At 37.1% G+C, this 21,444-nt stretch overlaps 3 protein-coding genes across 3 annotated transcripts; 2 read left to right on the top strand and 1 right to left on the bottom strand.

The window, feature by feature from the left end:
* The first annotated feature begins 1,730 nt into the window (after positions 1-1,730).
* On the top strand, positions 1,731-5,006 carry mix23 (mitochondrial matrix import factor 23). Its single transcript, XM_062441930.1, has 5 exons — positions 1,731-1,810; positions 3,301-3,426; positions 3,526-3,672; positions 4,523-4,582; positions 4,691-5,006. The coding sequence occupies exons 1-5, from the start codon at positions 1,760-1,762 to the stop codon at positions 4,739-4,741; spliced, it is 435 nt and encodes a 144-aa protein (XP_062297914.1). The 5' UTR covers positions 1,731-1,759; the 3' UTR covers positions 4,742-5,006.
* A 10,451-nt stretch (positions 5,007-15,457) lies between these two features.
* Positions 15,458-16,942, bottom strand: LOC134002572 (cystatin-B-like). Its single transcript, XM_062441924.1, has 3 exons — positions 16,803-16,942; positions 16,596-16,697; positions 15,458-15,764 (listed from the first exon to the last, which is right to left on the bottom strand). Exons 1-3 carry the CDS (start codon positions 16,866-16,868, stop codon positions 15,636-15,638), a joined length of 297 nt encoding a protein of 98 aa, XP_062297908.1. The 5' UTR covers positions 16,869-16,942; the 3' UTR covers positions 15,458-15,635.
* A 2,079-nt stretch (positions 16,943-19,021) lies between these two features.
* si:ch211-161h7.8 (thiosulfate:glutathione sulfurtransferase) lies at positions 19,022-20,330 on the top strand. The gene is made up of 4 exons (XM_062441923.1): positions 19,022-19,163; positions 19,596-19,718; positions 19,800-19,962; positions 20,276-20,330. Exons 1-4 carry the CDS (start codon positions 19,028-19,030, stop codon positions 20,328-20,330), a joined length of 477 nt encoding a protein of 158 aa, XP_062297907.1. The 5' UTR covers positions 19,022-19,027.
* Positions 20,331-21,444: the final 1,114 nt, after the last annotated feature.

Raw genomic sequence — 21,444 nt, 5'->3', positions numbered from 1 at the left:
TAAATGATGAAGTATTGATACCATCCACACACCGACCTAGTTTCAATGAGCTCGTTCACTTTGACACAGTGCTTGAATGAACCCAGGGGGACCGGGGTGGGTCTAGAACATTTTTGATGGGGGGCCAGACTGGATAAAGTGAAAATAATGCCTCAAGCAAAACAATTAAATTATTTGGCAAATATCAAATCACAGTAAAATGTTTTTGATAAGAAAACAATTCTACTAGTAGGAAATTAATAGCAACCAGTACATTCCAGCGATGGTGGTGGGGGGGGCACCATGTTGGCTCTGCCCCTGCCTCAGACTGATAGGCAGGTTTGGGAAGGTTAATTGGAAATGTAATAGGTAACAGATTACTAGTTTTAAAATGTAACCAGTAATGTAACTTTTTCAATTATTTAATCAAAGTAATGTAACTTATTATATTTGATTACTTTTTTTCTAACAAATGTTTTCAGCTGTTAGGGTAAGTGTACCCATCAAAATCTAAATCCAGGTGTTTTTCATGGATACTGACATGATGTATAAGGGAGATCATTTCTTATAAAGTATAGATTTATCTTTCATTTGAAAATGTAGTCATTAGTTCATATAGATTTTGAAATATAAAATAATGATAGTTTATAAAATAAGTCAAAAGTTTTACAAGATGTTACACATTCATATATGTTGTTAAATTGGTCAAATATAAATGTGCAATACCAATAGTTATTCTGGGGTCTTAGTCGTGTAATACCTATTCAGTTTACTCAATGATAGAATAGGGGTCCCTTAAGGAAAAAGGTTGTGAACGCCAGGTGCATTTCCTCACAAGTTATGTACCAAGGGGTGGAAGAAGTATTCAGATCCTTTACTTTAGAAAAAGTACCAACACAACCATGTAAAATACTCCATTACAATCAAAAGTCCTGAATCAATACAGTAATAGCAGCAAAATGTATTTAAAGCATTTGCTGTAAAAGTAGTGTAGAACTGGTATATTATTAATACTGAAGTAGCATGTTACTGTTGTAGCAGCTGGAGGTGGAGCTAGTTTAAACTACTGTATATACAGTTAGCTAGTTTAGGTTCCCAACCGAGTCGGGCCCCTTCAAAGGGTCACCAGGTAAATCTGACATAATTAATGGGAGAGTAAAGAAGAAAAAGTTCTGATACACAAATCTGTTTTCAGTTTTTGGGCTTTTTCTCTAATCTTTGATTTTTGGAGAAATATTGGATCATTTGAAGCTTTATTGAAATTAAACCATGTGAGAAGTTTAGAGGGAAACATCACTATTTGGTGGAATTGTTAACAACTCATAGACATCTGAAATGTGACCTGACTACAAACTGCTTTTTGTAAGACATAAAAACCCAAAAAGGTTGGAAACCACTTTCATCTTCAACAATGTGTTGTATTTTAAAAGCTTGTTATATCATCCATTGTAGTACTAACGTACTTCATTACTTTCTACCACTGAGCATTAACAATAAGAATATTACTGTATATAAATAGTGAAATGGTGCAGTTAAAGTGTATGTATATTATTTTGCTATAGGCACTGGGTATCTAATTAGATAGGCTAGATATGCTACGTTTATTCCAATAGAGGAATTAACTAAATTATTGCAACACATACTTGCTTATATAATGAGTTCATTAGAGATATAATATACTGAGGTGTGTCTTTATATTAAGCTTGACGGAGGAGGATTTCATTCAGGCATTGTGCTGGACATCTGGCACTGTGAATGGAGAGGACCCGCACAGTCAACTATGGCGGCGCATGCAGGGACTTTAAACTGTGAGGACTTTTCAATGTTTCAGGTAATTAAAACTAAAGCATTCATCCATTTGTACACACGTGTCACGCAGCTGTGGCGACCCGAGCCGAGGCCGTGCTGTGTGTTTTCTGTGTGCCGCTCCGTGCAGCTGTCAGTGAGTCTCTGTGTGTCTTCACATCAATGTCATAAAACCAATCCACTGGAGCTGTTGCACTGTCTGTTTGTGTCCACTGTAACTCACTACTTTATACTTCCACTCCACTACATTTCAGAGGGACATTGTATTTTCCACTCCACTTTATTTATTTCAGAGCTGTAGTTACTTTTCAGATGAAGATTGGACACAGTGGATAATATAACACATTGTTATATGAATAAAGAAGTTTATAAAGTAGTGTAAACAAGCTCCACCTGCAGCAGCTACAACACTAACATGCTGCTTACACACTGACGCGTCAGTATTAATAATTTAATATAATAATATATCAGTCTGAGGGACCAAACTACTACTTTTACTGCAATATTTTCAGTGTATTTTGCTGCTAATACTTATGTACTTTTGTAATGAAGTATATTTACTCTGTTGCATTGGTACTTTGACTGAAGTAAAGGATCTGAATACTTCTTACACCACCGACTGTCACAAGGTTTGTGAGAAGGAGAGACCTGACAACAGATTACAAATAAAATGCAATTTTTGTCCTCCTGGGTCAAAATTAACCTGAAAAATTGTAAAAATTTTTACAGGAAGGTTAACTACCACAACTTTAAAGTCTCTCAGAGGAACCGGTGTCTCTGACTTTAAACTGTGTTGCAGTTCATTGCAGTAGTAAGGTGTATTGTACTGGACAGGCTGCAAAATTAACCTTTTTGTCCATGAATGTTCAAATTGTACCACCGCCTCTATAGATTACCATTGCTTTTTAGTTCTTGGCTGGTAATTATGTGCCCTAGTACTGGAAAACAGTCTACCCCAATACAGAGTTTGTATGAGGGAACTTTTAAAGCCAACCTGCTCTGTAAAAAAAATGTAAAAAAAAAAATGTAAAAAAAATTTCCCCATTGGCCCACTTACAGTATATTTTCACTGGCCCAGCAGCCAAAATAACACTTCTTTTTAATCATTACAGCTCTAAATTGCCTAATTTTTAGGGGTCTACAAGCCAAACACAGTTTTGGTTACTCAAAAAATTATGAGCCAATGCAAAAAAAATGAAAAATATTGTTAAGAAGCCTATTTTGCATCAGAAGGCAAAATGAACATAGTACATGACTCTTGGTTCAGGTGGCATCTTAATCACAGTACTGACACCCTCAATGTGAAGGAGCAGAAACCTCTACTCGAAACAGCTCACCCTGTCCTCAAGGATGAGCCCTGACACTTATTTCAGTTGTTTCTGTGTTTTTATTTCCTCTAAAATATTCTTGTTGCCACAACAGCTACATTACTGCCAGTGCTATACCAGTCTGCCTGTCGCAATCGGTGTTAACCTCAGTCATGACCATAGACTGTCTCTGTCCCATGTTTCTCAGGAGGTGCTGAAGGTAATGCGCACCATAGATGACCGCATCGTCCACGCCCTGAACACCACCGTACCTACAGTGTCCTTCTCAGGCAAAGTAGATGCCACGCAAACATGCAAGCAACTCTATGAATCTGTGAGTGTGTCATCATGACTAAAATAATGTGTTTGCGTGTTCACCTCCTGGCTTTTTCTCAGTGTTCTGTGTTTCTTGTCACTTTCGTGTGTCACACAGATGATGGAGGCTCACTTGAGCAGAGACAAATCTATCAAGGCCTGCATAGCTCAGACATCTGACGTGGTGGGACAACTGCGTGAAGAAAGAACGAAGGACAGCGACAACCTGGCGCTCATTAAACAGCTCAGGAAGGAGCAGACCAAAGTAATTCCTGTTTCTGACACTAGAGGGCGTCAAATACTAAGATGTTAGCAGTGCAGTTATGAGCAGCAGTGAGTAAATGGTAATAAAAAAAAGGTATCATTTGGACTTAAGCCAAGAAAAACAAAGCCAGACATTGAGATGACTGAGCTACTGTTACATATTGTAGCTCTCCAGGCAGGGGCTGATTTCTTGGACAGGGATTAAGTCTAGTTAAGTAAGTAAATCTGAACTTGTTTTCTCAATGGATATTTTCACAGAATCGTGTCATTAGTCTAGGGTCTGAGAGACTGGACCCAAGGGTTTAAACACTAGAAACCCGGATCACTACAAATCATATGCTCTCATTTATCCACCAACAAAATGATTTCCTCCTCCACTGAGCTGGTACAGGGACAGTGGAGCTGCAACAATTAGTCAATTAATCAATCCACTATTTTGATCATTGATAAATCATTTTTTGCCTTCTAAGACAATAAATGTAATACCTTTTATCTATCGGGTTGTTGATTCTTGTATGGGACGAACAGGTTGCATCTTGGGCTTTGGGAGTCAATCAGCAATCAACTGAGTAAAAAAAATCATAAGTTTAAGCTCTAAGTGACAGAAATCTTAGAAATGCGTATCTTAAAACTTTGACAAATAAACCAAACTACTGGCTGACTGTGTCTGCATGGCTAAATGCCACTAGTGACCAGTGAGAAAATGTGTTTTTTCTTTTGGTTTGTTGCATTTTGGGTAGAGTAATTAAACATTTTGTTCTATACAAAACATGGTTAATTATTACAAATTTAGCTTTCTATCACTGAATTTTCAGTGAAGTTAATGCAGCTTTTGTCTTCCTTTCCTCCAGCTAAAGCTTATGCAATCAGAGCTGAATGTTGAAGAAGTCGTCAATGATAGAAGTCTAAAGGTACGCTCACTATGTCATTTACCCATAGTGTCCTATAATCCCACAGTAATCACTTCACTACGGTTTTTTTACTTGTTCCTTTCATTCCCCCCGCCCCCTTTTGTTTAGGTTTTCAGTGAAAGGTGCAGAATCCACTACACGCCCCCGAAGGTGAAGTGAAGTGAAGCTCTGCGTGTCGAGAGGAGCCGCTTCACTCAAGGGTTGAGTCCAGACTGGAGCCGAAACTGTGACCTGCTGCTGCGTGCCGAGTACAGGCTGTTCAACACCCAGACCACTCTGACCTCTTCCTCATCACACTGATATTCCATTGTGGTTATTGTGTTGCGTTACCATCGCTGTCCAACAGTCATCTTTGTGTGCTTCTTTAATGAGACACATTGTACAAAGAGTTTTTTTAAAAGATAATGAAATGTTTTCAAGTGAAGCTTCTTGTGTGTGGTTTCATTTAATTTGAAATTTAATGTCAGGAATGTTGGGAGATAAGAATTCAGCCAGTATCAGTGCTCCTCCTCATTTTAGAGCTAATGTATGATGCAAAGTATCTATGAAATATTTTGCCACCTCTGATCACCTGTCATAACTGACTGACAATAAGATGTTTCCTAGTTTGTCATTACTCACAACATGAGGATTTAATTTAAATTTCTTTTTTCATTAACAATGAAATACATTTCTTCTGAGCATGATTTTAAAATTATTAAATATGTTAAAGAGAACATACAACTGATTAATATAGTGCAATTTTAATCAACAGTCAGACTTGGTCACATTAATGAGCTCCCCTTTTTTTATTCGTACTTCTGCTCAGCAAGTTGGTCTCTACTTTAAAACTCCACAGAGTAAAACCAGCATTTGCAAGAATCAACAAATCTTTTTTGTGTTTTTGATGTTTTCTTTATTCATTCTTTAAAATCACCAAATATTTGTCTGTTACTTTACAATGAAGAAATATTGTAGAGTAGATTGATTTCAGAACAAAGTGTTTAGATAAGAGGTGCTGAACAGTTGAAGCAGGTGATGTGATCAGTTGTGAAAAGGTACCAGCGGGTCGTCTTTGGTTTTGCCCTCCTGTACACCGCTCAGAATGATCTCTCCTCCATTACATGGTAGTTCTTGGAAGACTCTCAGATGAATGTAGCTTTCTCCTCCTACATGAGCCTGCAGGAAAGAGGACAACAGGACATTTAGATGAATATATTCTTCTTGATCTTGTGTTGTGATGTCACAATTAACTCATTTCATAATTAAGTTTCAAGTTTATTAATTCATTTCATGTTTGTCACGCAAATTTAAAACTAAAAATCTCAGGTTTCACCTCCTTGACATTACAGTAAGGACACAAATAAATGTTTAAAATATATCACAATATTCATTACCTTGATCAGGTAGTTTATACCAGCCACAACCTGACTCCTGTATTGTGTAGGTATAAATTCCCCGAGGATCTTCCCTGTTTTCACTTCTACGTGAGGCTTCATCTGTTTATGAAGGAAATAACAACAAATGTAGAATGAGATGAACACAAGAGTGTCGTCTGTGGAGATATGAAGAAGGTAGTTTAATAACTCACCTTATAACAAATGTAGACCACATCCTGCACTTCAATAGTTGGACCAAATCCTCCACAAATGGTAGACATGATGAGGTTGGTAGGTATGAAAGAAGGCAATGGTCTGGGTTTAAGAGTCTCAATGCAGGTGCTCAGTGTCAACTCTTCACATGTATTTATACTGTGTAACTACACCTGGAAGTTGGCTCCACTTCATGTTGGGTGGAGCTACATCTGATAGTGATTATAGTTATGTTCTTGTGAATTCCAGTTTATATTGTTCTCATTTATGGTCACCATTCAATGCATCATTTTGACCCCTTTGAAATGAACCACAACTCGATTTTGAGAAGGTTGTGAGACAAGACTGTATTAAGTGTCAGTTCACTTCCTTATTCATTAAGTGTTTTTACAGTTCTCACTCATTTTTAATCTCATAGGTAGGTATGAAAATGAATTTCCTCCTCCAGGAGGTGTCAAAAGTAACTGTCAATAACTAACTGTTTCCTTGTTCGTATAATTAGGAGTTTGACTGTAAAGAGGGGACTTAGACTGAACCTCATAACACACACAAAACTGCTGGTACTGTATGAAAATGAATCCTCCTCCAGGACATTTGTCAGAAGTAACTGACAATAACAAACTGTTTACTGATTTGTATAATTAGAAGTTAGAAGTTTCTGAATTGCAAGATTTGATCACAGCCTGGTTAAACATCAAAGATTACTTAAATTGGATGTTCCATGTTAAGGTTTGTGTAAAAATCAAACAAACTCTGCATCAATTTGTAATCTGTAGTACAGTAAGAGGATCCTCACATTAGCAGAGACAGTGAAGTGTGAACACTCATTTACAGAAAGAACATTGTAGCAATATTAACATTTTGATGTCTGCAATTCTGCAAGAAAATAAAATGTGTTTCGTGCAATTGAAACAACTGTCAGACTTAGTTCAGACATCTGAGATGACATTTTGATTTGTGTCATTGTCTCAACAAGCTCCAAAAATTGTAAAAACATTATTTTTTTTAACAATGAGGAAAACCTACTGCTGCATTTTAGAATGACAACAAATCAACAATCTTTAAGTAGTAGTGAATTTAACTTCCTTCATCCCAACACTGCATACATGTTTTATCACACTGAAAAACAAAACTGCATATATAACATTATTATCAAGAAATGTTGACCTACAAAATCATTTTATGATAAGTAAGAATTGTGTTATCTTGCTGCAGCCAGGCTGAAAGGTTAGACAATGATATGTCCAGTATCACAGTTATTGTTCTGGTTTGATAATAAATGCATGTACCAGGAAGGTGCAGTATCTTTATTACTTTTTATTTCCCCCTCAACAAAGTTATTTCTTCATAGTCTATAGATCAGAGGTCTTCAACAGGGGGTCCGCGACCCCTAGGGGGTCCGCGGAGGTACTGCAGAGGGGGCGCGAAAGTTTTGGTTGATTAGACACTTTTTTATATTCCCCCTTGCAATTTTTTCCACAAATTGAAATGTCTTTAAATACACATTAACATGAATCCAACACACTGTAGTGGACAGATAGATAGAGGCAGAAGACGTCTTTCAGTCAGCAATGCACACATTCAGCGACAAACAGGAGCTCTTTCAAGCTGGGCACCGGTTCATTCACAACACCTGTCCCGCCAACGAGGAGGACCCGCCCCTATCCCTGCTGAGCCAATCACGAGGCCGTACCTTGCACATGTTTAAAATAAAAACATTAATATACGAACCTGTGTACTTGAATATCTTAGTATTGAATGCACAATAACAAGGTACATTTATACATGGCACTATAGGACCAGTTTAATATATAACACAATTTTATACAATATATATAAGTAGGCCGTCCCCGCTCCATCTCTCCATCAGTTTGGGGGTCCTTGGCCTGGAAAACGTTGAAGACCCCTGCTATCAGTGGCGTGCACAGATAGACCCTAGGTGGTGCTATTGCACCTGCCCGTTGCCCTCTGGACCAAGCAAGTGCCCTTTTGAAAGTTTGTTGTTTTTTTTTGTTTTTTTTAACAGTCTACTGTATGTGGCCCATGTTGACATGATAATCTATAAATGCTCGACGATTAAAAGCGTGTGATAATAATAATTTTCAGTCAGCATTGTGTATACCCACTTCTAAATCCCCCCTGATGCGCACCATTCAGTAGTATCTTCGAGCCAAATTGCCCATTTTTCCCTAGGATGGTGAAGCCATGACCCACGCTACTCTGCCTCTAATTGGCTAGTACACGCTGTCAATCTAATCAGTAAACTGATGAGCCAATCGGAGGCAGGGAAGGGCGGGCCATGCCGAGGTAAATATTGCTAACCGACGAATTTACTTTTACAAGTTTACTTTAAATGATTTGCCTTTAGGATATGCAATGAACCGGTAAGTTTAGGTAGATTGCTAGTTTGGGTAACTTCTGAAACATTGGACACAGAGAACAGTGCAACACAAATAATACAACATGTTGCCACTGAGATGCAGAGCAGCATGTCAGTAGCATTAGTGCATCATCCTTAAATTAGCTGTCCTAATTGACGAGGCGTCTTCTTTAAGTCACAAAGCTGTCATGACAGTTTCTATTAAAGCATCAATTCAAGAAGAAAGCACTTTTGAGTTTATCTGATTGATTTTGATGTGTGGAAGAGAATGATATGTGTTTTTTTTTATCTAAGGTAAAATATTAACAAGGATGCATTGTCAAATTCAGATCTGAAGTATTTTATTTAAATAAATATTCAAAAGATAACTGAAACACCATGTTTGCCTCATTTATATTTTACATTCATGCAGGCTGCCTGTGTTACCATTAATACCTACAAACTGCTCCTGATCCAGTCATGTTAATTTTATAATAGTGGCACATCTGGCCGACACTATCTGTTGCTAATCAGCTGTTCAAAGAGACAGTTTACAAAAGAAACTACTGACTTGCCAAGGGAGAGAATAGGTGTAATTCCTTATTCCTTAGTCCATCCACAGTGTAGATGGACTAATAGTTCACTCACAATGCATAGTTGTCTCTCACTAGTCTGTGGGCCAGTATTGGTTTAGTCATTTCATAATCCTTCCTCCCTGAGATCAAGCAGCAGAAATGATGTGACGATGAGCAAATACTACTGACAGATTTTTGGGTAAACTAAATAGAGTCTTACATGTCACTGTTTCTAAAAAAGGGCGTTTTTCTGGTCTGCGTTAAAAAAGGGCAAAAATTGAGAGTATACCCACTTCTCCAGGGACCACTACACCACTGATTGTAGCTGCCTAACTTGCTAAAAACCTAATGTGCGTATATTCCAGAGAAATAAGACAACAGTGATTGACTGATCAGTGCTATAGTCCAATTGAAAGGTCAATATTAACATATTGACATAAATAAATATGCAATTACATTCAACATGTAACTGTAATGTTTTTTTGTTTAAAAAAATCTCACACTGCTATAATAAGGCAGCCGGCAGTTCCACCTGCCACACAAAGTGCCCTTATTTTTCACTGAGCACCTGCCCCCCAGAATGTCTGTGCACGCCACTACCTGCTATAGATCATTTTGACCATTTTGCAATAAACCAAAACAAGACGGCATGTAGTGAAATCAGTTTTCAACATTAAAACAGTTGCAACAGATGCAATTTTTGTATACATTTTTAAAAATATAAATTGCATCTTAAAGTAGGGCAGTCATGCTCCTTCTAACATTGAATATCTTCAATCACATGCAAACCTGCACATACATTATTATAAAAAATATTATCTTATGACAATTTCTAACATGGTAAAGGAGCAAATTATATTGATATGGGACAGCAAATTTTCAATCAAGAGAACATTTTAAATGTAAGAAAGTTGTATGAATAAAATATAATTGGTGTCAGTCGACTTCTTCATATATTAAGTGTCAGTAAAGTTCTCACTTATTTTTAATCTCATAGGTAGGCCTATGTATGACAATACATTTTCTCCTCCAGGACATTTGTCAGAAGTAACTGACAATAACAAACTGTTTACTGATTTGTATAATTAGAAGTTAGAAGTTTCCGAATTGCAAGATTTGATCACAGCCTGGTTAAACATCAAAGATTACTTAAATTGGATGTTCCATGTTAAGGTTTGTGTAAAAATCAAACAAACTCTGCATCAATTTGTAATCTGCAGTACAGTAAGAGGATCCTCACATTAGCAGAGACAGTGAAGTGTGAACACTCATTTACAGAAAGAACATTTAGCAATATTAACATTTTGATGTTGAAATAAAAATGTTAAAATAAAAATAAAATGTGTTTTGTGCAATTGAAACAACTGTCAGACTTGGGGGGGGGGGGGGGGGGGGGTAACATAAGCTGAATGAGACAAACTCATCAAGGAGCAGAATCACTCACCACATTCATGTTGTGGTTTCACATGAAGTTCCAACATGCAGTGAAGTTTTCAGGGTTTGTTACTCTGTATATATACTATGCATTTTATAAACAGTTAAAATTCAACACTTTTACTGAGACATTCATCATTAACTTTTCTGTATCTTATCACAATTTGTAACATGCCTGGAGCTTTCAGTGAGACAAAGGATGATTTGTGATCAGGTGAGGTTCAGTCTAAGTCCCCTCTTTACAGTCAAACTCCTAATTATACGAACAAGGAAACAGTTAGTTATTGACAGTTACTTTTGACACCTCCTGGAGGAGGAAATTCATTTTCATACCTACCTATGAGATTAAAAATGAGTGAGAACTGTAAAAACACTTAATGAATAAGGAAGTGAACTGACACTTAATACAGTCTTGTCTCACAACCTTCTCACAATCGAGTTGTGGTTCATTTCAAAGGGGTCAAAATGATGCATTGAATGGTGACCATAAATGAGAACAATATAAACTGGAATTCACAAGAACATAACTATAATCACTATCAGATGTAGCTCCACCCAACATGAAGTGGAGCCAACTTCCAGGTGTAGTTACACAGTATAAATACATGTGAAGAGTTGACACTGAGCACCTGCATTGAGACTCTTAAACCCAGACCATTGCCTTCTTTCATACCTACCAACCTCATCATATCTACCATTTGTGGAGGATTTGGTCCAACTATTGAAGTGCAGGATGTGGTCTACATTTGTTATAAGGTGAGTTATTAAACTACCTTCTTCATATCTCCACAGACGACACTCTTGTGTTCATCTCATTCTACATTTGTTGTTATTTCCTTCATAAACAGATGAAGCCTCACGTAGAAGTGAAAACAGGGAAGATCTTCGGGGAATTTATACCTACACAATACATTAGTCAGGTTGTGGCTGGTACAAACTACCTGATCAAGGTAATGAATATTGTGATATATTTTAAATATTTCTTTGTGTCCTTACTGTAATGTCAAGGAGGTGAAACCTGAGATTTTTAGTTTTATATTTGCGTGATAAACATGAAATGAATTAATAAACTTGAAACTTGATTATGAAATGAGTTAATTGTGTTATCACAACACAAGATCAAGAAGAATATATTTATTTAGATGTCCTGTTGTCCTCTCTTTCCTGCAGGTTCATGTAGGAGGAGAAAGCTACATTCATCTGCTGGTCTACCAAGAACTTCCATGTTATGGAGGAGAGATCATTCTGAGCGGTGTACAGGAGGGCAAAACCAAAGAAGAGCCGCTGGAACCTTTTCACAACTGATCACATCACCTGCTTCAACTGCTCAGCACCTCTTATCTAAACACTTTGTTCTGAAATCAATCTACTCTACAATATTTCTTCATTGTAAAGTAACAAATATTGGTGATTTTAAAGAATGAATAAAGAAAGTATCAGAAACACACAAACAAATTGTTGTGATTCTTGCAACTGCGGATTTTACTCTGTGGAGTTTTAAAGTAGAGGGGAAAACTTTTTTTTTTTTTTTTTACCATGATACCAGAGGGGCTCCGTACATGAACCATTTCATAAGGTGTGTTTTCATGCCAAACAAGTCGCATAAACATTTCCTCCTTCTTAAGAGTGGTGACCATTTTCTCAACTTTAATGGACTCTGAGGGGCTTGATCAAACACTTTGTTTCCCTCAGCAGCAACACTCACATCAACTTAAACATATTCTGACAATGTTCACAATCCACCAAATGTTTAGAGGTATAAATGCATTAAAACATAAAAAAGCCAAAAACTGTAGTGAAAACCTGTCAGTCATCAAACAGCGCTGGAAGGTCCAGTTCAATTCCTCTTTGCAACAGTAGAGGGAGCAAAACACAAAACACAAAACTGAGACCAGTGAGCCAAGATGGTGATAGTGCTTTGACAAAAATGACAAAGATTTACAATAAAAGCAATAATTAATTTAACCACAAGTGCAACACAAATATTGTGAGAGAATGATATATCACATAAAGAGCAAAATACAATCTAAAGAAAGTGAGAAAATATAAGTTTGTGTTTAAGAAGTTATTTTTAGAAATGTGAATTTATTATGAGAGGGCATGACAGCATTTGAAGTCGAGCTCTGGGTTCATCTGATTATCAGACAGATTTTAAATTCCTATATTCTGAAAACAGTTTAGAAATGTATTCAGAGAGCCTGATAGGCAAACTTTTATGTTCCACCTGCAGTTAATAAAGAGAGATCAACATTGGACTAATGTGCTCCCTGCACTCTGTCTTTGTCTGGAGGTTTTAGGAGGCGTTCTGTCCTGCATCCTATTGATGTGTACCTTCTGCTGGAGGGGAGATGCTGAAAAAGCTGTTGAGCTGTGTGAAGAGGGTCATCTGTCCACCAGTCTGGGCAGTTTTCACCCTATGAGCTCTGGTGATAATTCTGTCCATTTTCTTTGTTGTATGCTTAGGTATGTTTCCATACCAGACAGTAATATATCAATAGCTACAGGATGCTCTGGATTGTGGCTGTGTAAAATTGGACCAGTAGACCTTTCCTGACCTGATGTTTTTTGAGTTTTCTCAAGAAGTAGAGTCTTTGTTGGTTAATAGGTGCTTTTATTGATTGTACTGTTTTGAAGTTGATGATCATCTCAGTCTTTGGTCTTTTTTCATTTTCCCTGCGCAGGATGACTGACTTCTCTACTGTCTTTTGAGTTCAGTCCTACCATTGAGGTGTCGTCATCGTATTTCAGAATCCTGATGCAGTTTGATGTTGATCTGAAATCATTGGTGAGAAGGGAAAAGAGCAATGGGACAGAAATACTCCCTATGGTACCTATGTGTCATGTCAGTCTGTAAGTCTTAAGTCTCATATCCATCAACCTGACTCAAAATACTCATTTTGCTCATTTCTCACTCAGCCCGCCTCCCTGGCTCCTTTTAGCAAGTTTTGGGACAATCCCCCACCCTTGGTAGTTTTGGCCACTTTTTCGACAACGCCAGCCCTGTCTCCCCCACAATGCTTGATTTTGCTTAATTCTAACTCAGCCCGCCTCCCTGGCTCCTTTTAGCAAGTTTTGGGACAATCCCCCACAACAAAAATAAGATCTATCTGTGAATTTGATAGATCCCAAAATACTGATGGCAGATGCCAAATCATTATTATGGTTATTCAACCTTTGACCCACTCCTATAGCCCCTATAAAAATATTTCCTCCTCTCTGAGTGACAGGTAAGGTTAAATCACAATTTCTGGGCTTTATAATGTGGAATAGCTGTAACTTTGCTGTAAATTTGAGATTATACTGATGTGATTTATACATTACAGCACTCACCACCACCAGAGCAGCGGGTGGGATTCAGTGAGTCAACAACAAATTAATGTAAGCTTAGCATGCACATGGTGTGTGGAGAAACAAACTGGAGGAATTTACATACGCGTGTGTGATAGTACTGGGTATGGTGTACTGATCACTGTGCTTGTGAACCTGTAAGTCTGATGAGTCATTCTCATACCCAAGGTATGCATGAAGCCTAAAGTGTATAAAGTCTCTATAAATCAATCATTTGAACCCTGACATAGTGGTCCAGAGTGTTCCTTTGTTTTGATATTTATTCTTTAGTGACTGACAGCTTGTGTGAGTAGAAAAAAAGTGTTAAATCACACCACTCCACCCTCAACTGACAGTTATCTTAGGCAACCAGCTTGTTTCCACACTGTGAAAAATACTACATTGTATTGTTGACATTCCAAAGAAATTAAGCTTTGGGTGTGGCGACTTCAGAGTAGGATATTCTGAGCAGCTCAATCGTGAAAAAAAAAGAGAAAGAGAGTATTGAACTCAGGGATAAATCACTCGACAAATAAAGATTTTTTTAAAATCTCCTTGAACCTACAAGGAAACGATCAAGTAGATTTATTGACGCGAAGGTTAAAAGTTTAGTTTAGTTTGTCTTGCTACTGTTAGGTAACAGGTTTTCCAATCCTTGTGACAGTCGGTGGTGGAAGAAGTATTCAGATCCTTTACTTACTTAAAGTACCAATGCAACAATGTAAAAATACTTCATAACAAGTAAAAAGTCCTGCATGAAGAATCTTACTAAAGTAAAAGTACATAAGTATAAGCAGCAAAATGTAGTTAAAGTATTGCAGTAAAAGTAGTGATTTCGTCCCTCTGACTGTTATATTATTATAAATGACATCATTAGATTATTAATACAGAAGCATCAGTGTGTAAGCAGCATGCTACTGTTGTAGCTGCTGCAGGTAGAGCTCATTTGAACTACTTTATAAACTTCTTTATTCATATAACATTGTGTTGTATTTTTAAAAAAACTTCTCTAAGTATCCATTGTTTCCAATCTAACTAAAGCTGTCAAATATATATAAAAAGTACAATATTTCCCTCTGAAATGTAGTGGTGTGAAAGTACAAAGTAGCATCAAATTTAAATATTCTAGTCAAGTACAAGCACCTCAAAACTGTACTTAAGTATAATACTTGAATAAATGTACTGTGTAGTGTAGTTTATTTCCACCACCAGTGACACTTTTGATTAAAGCAAAAAATAGGGCAAGAAAAAAGCCTTTAGAATTTTGATAGTGTTTAAAGGTGCTTTAGTCTTTAGTTTCCCTAAACATGAAATAAAGACTGTCATGACCTGAATGTATTTTTTAAGCCAGACTTAAGCAGCTTCAGAAGGGACTTTGTCATTTTAAGATCCATAAATCAATCAAAAGCTTTGAGCAATGTCAACAACATCTAGTTTAAACATAATCTTATGATAGTGAATAGACTTCTGTTTGTCTTTGTTGCTTTTGTGCAAGAATGTCTTGGACCAACCAAAAAATCTGAAACCTCCACAGAATGAAAAACAACACTCAACAGAGTCACAGCAAATCTGATTCAATCATGAATTTATCTTGTACAAAACTGTTCCCTCTTGACATTCTCCTGTTATCATGATGTTATCATCACAGTTTGTTGTTACATGTTGGTTGTGAGAACTGCAAATTACATTGTTTTTCTGTAAGGATCCGACATAAAAGAAGCAGAGCATTTTGATAATACTACTGCCTGTAGGCACTGATGGGTTACATGGCCTGGTTTGTGATCCAATCAGAAGTATTCAATAGGATCATGGTGGCTCTTGGATTGCTGCATATTACTCAACTCCAGGCCTCCTCCGTAACATGGGAGTTTTTCATAGACACGGAGATGAACATGATCGTCTCCTCCCACATGCACCTGCAAAGAAAAAGCAAAGTAAGTGATATGTAATGGAGCCAGGAAGAGTCGTACAACCCCATACCACCCTCAGGGGAACGGCTCAGTGGAGAGGTTCAGTCATACACTGCTGACCATTTTGAGCTCCTTGAAAGAAGAGGAGCAGACACAGTGATCTCAAAGGTTACCACAATTGGTGCATAGACAGGCCTGAGCCCAATAGAAGTTTAATTAAAAAACGGATGCCGCTCCTATTGCTGCCCAGAAAGGGGCGAGGTATTTTCACCAATGGGCACAGGGTAAACTGACCCCCAGATGGGTACGAAAGCCATTTGCTGTTGTATTTAGTATCTCCTCTGACAGGCCAGCAAACCTGAAAGTCCAGACGGCCAAGTGGAGACCCTCCATCACAACCACCTTAGGCCCTGCCCAGACCCACCTCTGCCCCAATACAGGCCTGTTACACCACAGGACACCCTAGAGGTGAGCATGTTACCTCCTCTTTAAGCCAGCTTATTATACAGTAGAAATCGCTTACCAGGATGAGAACCCTTAATGATGGCAGTGTGTCACAAACTGTAGCCAGGAAACATTTTTTGACATGTTATTTTCACAGTGTAAATATTCTTTGAGTGTAGTGTTTTTCTTTTTCTTTATTATTATTTATTTTTTCTGTTATTTGCCTTTACCCACTTACCCATTATACCCTCATAACTGATGATTATTTATCGAAATTGTCACTGTGTTAATATTTATGAAAGCAACAATAGTCATCCCTATAATACTGTCACAGTGTTAGTATTGAAGCATGTCAGAGGTTCTGTTATTCTTAACCAGGTAAATGATAATTACCTTAATGAAGTAGTTTTTCCCTGCCACCACCTGCGTCTTGTAACTCTTGGCATTGAAGACATCATAGGACTTTCCTGCTTTACTCTCAGCATGGGGCTTCATCTAATGTAAAGACATCAAAACGACACACAGACCTTATAAACTGTGTGCAGAAACTGGACAGATTTCAGGGAGCAAAGTGAAAGTCTAGTTTTTTATTCTACTTACGCTTTCACAGATCTTCTGAATTGCGTCGTCTGCAGGATTTTCCGCAGCAAGTCCTCCACATAACATTGTGACAGCTTTCAGAGGTGAAAATTAGCGAATAAATGAAGTGAACTGACTTTGTGTGGTCTGGAAGCGCCCAAGTTGACTCAGTCAATCATATGATGCTGTGTTTGGGAGTGTACCATCTATGTAAGGGATGGGGGTGTTTTATTAAAGCATGTCAGAAACCGGCTAAAGCAACAAATAAATAAAGTTGAAAATAACTACACGAACTTCATTTTACATTTCTAGTCTAAGTCGTTCATAGTATAAGATACGGAGAATTTGAAATATATTTAAACATTTCTCTCCCTCTTTAAAATAAATATGGATTAGTCTGAGGCTGGGATTTGTGGGTGTGAGAGCTGGTTTAAAGAGTTTCAGAGTGAGTCACTGATCGTCCAAACAGCTAGGATTGCCTTCTTTGTATAATTATAGTAGTCTACTGCATCAGGATTAACCAAATCTCTTGTGTTAAACAATGTTGACAACAAAAATACGGAGTATAAATCTACAATGTGAACAAATGCCAAGGTGTGAGTCTTTTTTTCTGATGTCCAGTGTTCATTGTCTTTTCAGTTCAGTTTTTTGTGTGTGTTAAAGACCATATCACTTGTATTAGTAGCTTTGTAAATAACCACTGCTCATCTCATCCTCCATATTTTTGTTACTACAGTACATATTATAGTGTAATAGAATTCCTGGTGTAACCTCCTGGCATTTTGTCTTGGAAGACACCATACATCACTGCATTATAATTCACATGTACATTCAATTAAGTATTTACTAAAAATATTTGTAATACTTCCCGGGGAGTCACATTCATCTAAATTTGTGCATGGGAAAATGCTACCATACAGGTTATTACTCAGTTTAATGTATGTATTTTTGCTATACATTTCGACTAAATCAATATGTGTGCAAACTTAGTCACAAAATCATTATACATAAGCTTATAATGTGGAAGAGAGCTTGTCACTCGTACCTTTTGTATGGTCCGGCCCAGAGCTTCACCAATCTGCATTGCCTTTTTTAAAATTCCCATTGCAACATTTTTTTTAAAGCCATCTTTAAATCTTATCTTTTAAACCCAGATCTTTAGCCCCAAGCCTTCATCTTTTTTACTTTTATATAGCAATTGCCTCTTTGTGACTTTCCTAGTAGTTCCCCATATAGATTTAAGTGCTATTTTGTTTATTTTCTTTACTGTCTGTTCATTGGGCAGCTAAAAACAACAATTTAGATAAGACGAATTTCTTTATGATTCAAATTTTAGTTTTATAACTTATTATGACTTATTTTCCCATTTCTGTAGTACTTATTTTATCTCTCTTTTCTCACTGTCCCAGTATTTTTCATTGCAGTTATTATTACAGATTTCTATATCTAAAATCTTAATTATATAGGGTTATATATTGGGTTGCACTATATTTTTAGTTTTAGTTTTAGTTTTTTTTTTAGTTTTTTTTAACTTTTATTTTATTTTATTTCTGCACTTTATCACACAGCCTCATCCTCAGACCTGTTGTTCTTATTTTAGTATTTAGTATTTCGTTTTTCTTCTTATTTAGTATTTAGTATTTTGTCTTTGTGTATTAAGCTGCTGGACCCTAAATTTCCCCAAGGGGGTCAATAAAGTTTACATCTATCATCTATCTATCTATCTATCTATCTATTGTCTCTTCCAAACCAAACTCTTTCTGTTTTATTATGGTTAAGTTGTGCCGCAGATACTTTCTTATATAGCTGAAGATGTTTGTCTACTGTATTGAGTTCATTTTGGTTCTTAATCACATATTCTTTTAATTTTAAAAATGTATTTATATTCGTATATCAACTGTCTTTTGTCGTAGTTGTTATTTCTCTGTCCATGCACCACAACTGCATGACAAATTCCTTGTATGTGCAGAACTACTTGGCAATTAATCAATCAACCTGTTTCTAATTCTGATAAGTGAATGTGGAAGAACAATGTACACACATGGACCAGAATACTACTGAGATTTCTAAGATTTTTTTTTTTGTGATTTTTTTCTAAACTAAGAGCTATAACTGCACCAGCCTGAGGATGGCAGCAGCGTTTCCTCGGAGACTAGAAGAAGAAGAAAGACACCTGAGAGTTCAGCTCAGTGTCAACGCGCATGATCGTCCCTGGCTGCAGGTTGCGGGACTCACCGGCCTCCACGATGCTGTCTCACCTGCTGGCGCCAAGTTTCTGCCAGGTTGTGATAAAAGTGAATCGCAGGTCTTACCTGACTCTCGGTTTAGTTTTTAGGGATTTTACAACCTCAAGTCCAAAATGTGGAGATGCATCCAACAGCGGTAAAATACATTTCCAGTCAGCTCTGGAAACAGGAATCACATTAAAACCTTGTAATACTCCTGTAGGCCTGTTTCTTTCTGTTGGGTATCATAATGCTTATTGTTGTGGTGAAATGACAGTATTATGTGTAAAACCTGTAGGTTAGTGTGAAAAGGAGATTTTAGTTGACTCTGGCATTTTTGTTTCAATTGGACAACAATGGTAGGTCAGCACCTGGGTTTAGGGAAAAAGGGAAAGCTCTAGTTCACCTTCACAACAGGCAGCAACAACATTTACCAGCTTTAGATGCTAAATTAATACCAGTTATTGTTACATAAATGGATGGTGAGTTAACACTTTTACAGCTGTCCTAACTGGCTCTGTTTTGACACAGAATTGATTGTAATTTCCTGCAGAAGAAGTGTTTGTGATCTTTTATATTTCCTTCTCAGCTTCAGTGGTCACCTACTTCCAGCTGAAGACCATGTTGGCCAATCATGACGTTCAGCTATTTGATGTCCGAAATCCTGATGAATACCAGGCCGGACACATCCAAGATGCTGTCAACATCCCATGTAAGTGTGAAAACATCTACAAGTGTAAACAGAGAGCTTTTCTAATGTTTTTTACTGTCAAATTGTTTGTTTGATGTTTAGTGAGCAGTCTGGAGGACTCTCTGAAGCTGTCTCCTGAGCGCTTTCAGCAGAAATTTGAAGTGAGGGCCCCCAGGAAAGATGACGACAACTTGGTGTTTCATTGCAAAAGTGGCATCAGGGGCTCCAAAGCGCTGGACATCGCCCGTCAGCTGGGATTTAGCAGGTAAATAAAGGCAGATGCACACATCAAAGGTCACAGTGAGAGGACAGTCAACACTTAAAGAGCAAATAAATGAAAGCGAATTCATTTTCAGACAAACTGAATTAGATTTCAATCTTGTTAGTTAACGTGTGCGTAAGTGGAGCCACACAGAGCTGTAAATAGCACATTTCATTTGTTGTTTTAAGTATTTCGCAGTGTGCGTGTAAGTCTTCGCATGTTGCTTTTGTTCGTTGAATGCCAGATGACCTTTGAGTAGAAAAAGGAAACAACTGTTAAAAGACACAGCTGTTCTCTCCTGCTTCTTTTTTCTCAGGGCAAGACATTATAAAGGAGGGTACAGTGAGTGGGCCGAACGAGAAGGAAAATGATGTCGGGCTGAATTCTGTGCTTCAGTACCACATTTTGATTAAAATACAGCTAATACAAAAGTATAGAATATGAATGACACAGTAGTTCATAGCCACAATCAGTTACAGTTTAAATGGACTGATTATGAATTACAATGTGAAACTGAAATTGTTATTTTATAGATAAATATCACTTTAATGGTTGCACTTTAAGCTGTTGCTTAATTAAACCTTCTGCTTAAGATTTTGAATATGCTGTGTATCTTTTTATTCTGTGTAAAAACATTCAGTCATTGATGGCAAACTGATTAATGTGATAAGTGCTTGATGCTGATTAAATTATATAAAAAATTGACGTCTCTACAGTTTGTCTAGATTCCACACCACAAACTAGATTATACAATACCAGTGCCAGTGCATGAAAAATAATTAAACTAATAGGCTTCACAAATCTGTTTTACCACCATTTGTTACAAAGTCCTGCATTTTCTTCCAATGCATTGTGGGAACATTAGCTCACTTTATTTTGCCATGTTTCAAGTTCAACACACTGCTTATACTCAAACCTGCTCAGATTTTTGAAATTAGGACATACTTTCTGTGCCCACTTCAACACTATGAGCTATATGTAGTATAAACTGTATTGTAATAGTGTGCATTTTTTTGCATGTTTGAGTGTTAAAGACACTTAGATACTGAACTGTATTTAAGCACTGGTTCACAATTTGTCAGGTACCCTTTGGAACAACATAGGTTTTCTTGCTGTGACCTTTCCTCTTGTTCATACTATCATAATGAGCTTTCGGTTTAAGTGATGGAGGACAAAATCTGCAAAAAATGGAAAATTAATTCAAACATTTATCTGCCGTAGTATGAGGTGTCAGCAGTCCAAATTAGACAAATTAAGTGGATATCTTGAGGGAATTTGGTTCTGAAAAGACTTCCAATTAAAAGATATCCAATTAGTTTGACCAATTTGAATGTCCAAAGCCTCATATTAGATTTGGATAATTTTTTTAATACATTTTTGCACAAACTAGGGCTTGCACATCCATCACTTTCTTACAATGACAGTGCGTTAGGAGAGGATCTTCTAATGCCCAGTATGAATATGAGGAATGATTACAGCAAGAAA

This window comes from Scomber scombrus, chromosome 20 (assembly GCF_963691925.1).
Source record: "Scomber scombrus chromosome 20, fScoSco1.1, whole genome shotgun sequence".
Lineage (NCBI taxonomy): Eukaryota > Metazoa > Chordata > Actinopteri > Scombriformes > Scombridae > Scomber > Scomber scombrus.
This window is presented reverse-complemented; position numbering and strand designations above follow the sequence as displayed.

What these genes read in the sequence shown, in the direction of transcription:
- si:ch211-161h7.8 (XM_062441923.1), top strand. Translation starts at nt 19,028, where the DNA reads ATGCTGTCTCACCTGCTGGCGCCAAGTTTCTGCCAGGTTGTGATAAAA. An exon ending in AGATGCTGTCAACATCCCAT is followed by an intron (nt 19,719 to 19,799) that starts GTAAGTGTGAAA and finishes TTTGATGTTTAG; the next exon opens with TGAGCAGTCTGGAGGACTCT. An exon ending in CGTCAGCTGGGATTTAGCAG is followed by an intron (nt 19,963 to 20,275) that starts GTAAATAAAGGC and finishes CTTTTTTCTCAG; the next exon opens with GGCAAGACATTATAAAGGAG.
- LOC134002572 (XM_062441924.1), bottom strand. Translation starts at nt 16,868, where the DNA reads ATGTTATGTGGAGGACTTGCTGCGGAAAATCCTGCAGACGACGCAATT. An exon ending in TTCAGAAGATCTGTGAAAGC is followed by an intron (nt 16,698 to 16,802) that starts GTAAGTAGAATA and finishes TCTTTACATTAG; the next exon opens with ATGAAGCCCCATGCTGAGAG. An exon ending in GGAAAAACTACTTCATTAAG is followed by an intron (nt 15,765 to 16,595) that starts GTAATTATCATT and finishes TTTTCTTTGCAG; the next exon opens with GTGCATGTGGGAGGAGACGA.
- mix23 (XM_062441930.1), top strand. Translation starts at nt 1,760, where the DNA reads ATGGCGGCGCATGCAGGGACTTTAAACTGTGAGGACTTTTCAATGTTT. An exon ending in GCAAGCAACTCTATGAATCT is followed by an intron (nt 3,427 to 3,525) that starts GTGAGTGTGTCA and finishes TGTGTCACACAG; the next exon opens with ATGATGGAGGCTCACTTGAG. An exon ending in TCAATGATAGAAGTCTAAAG is followed by an intron (nt 4,583 to 4,690) that starts GTACGCTCACTA and finishes CCTTTTGTTTAG; the next exon opens with GTTTTCAGTGAAAGGTGCAG.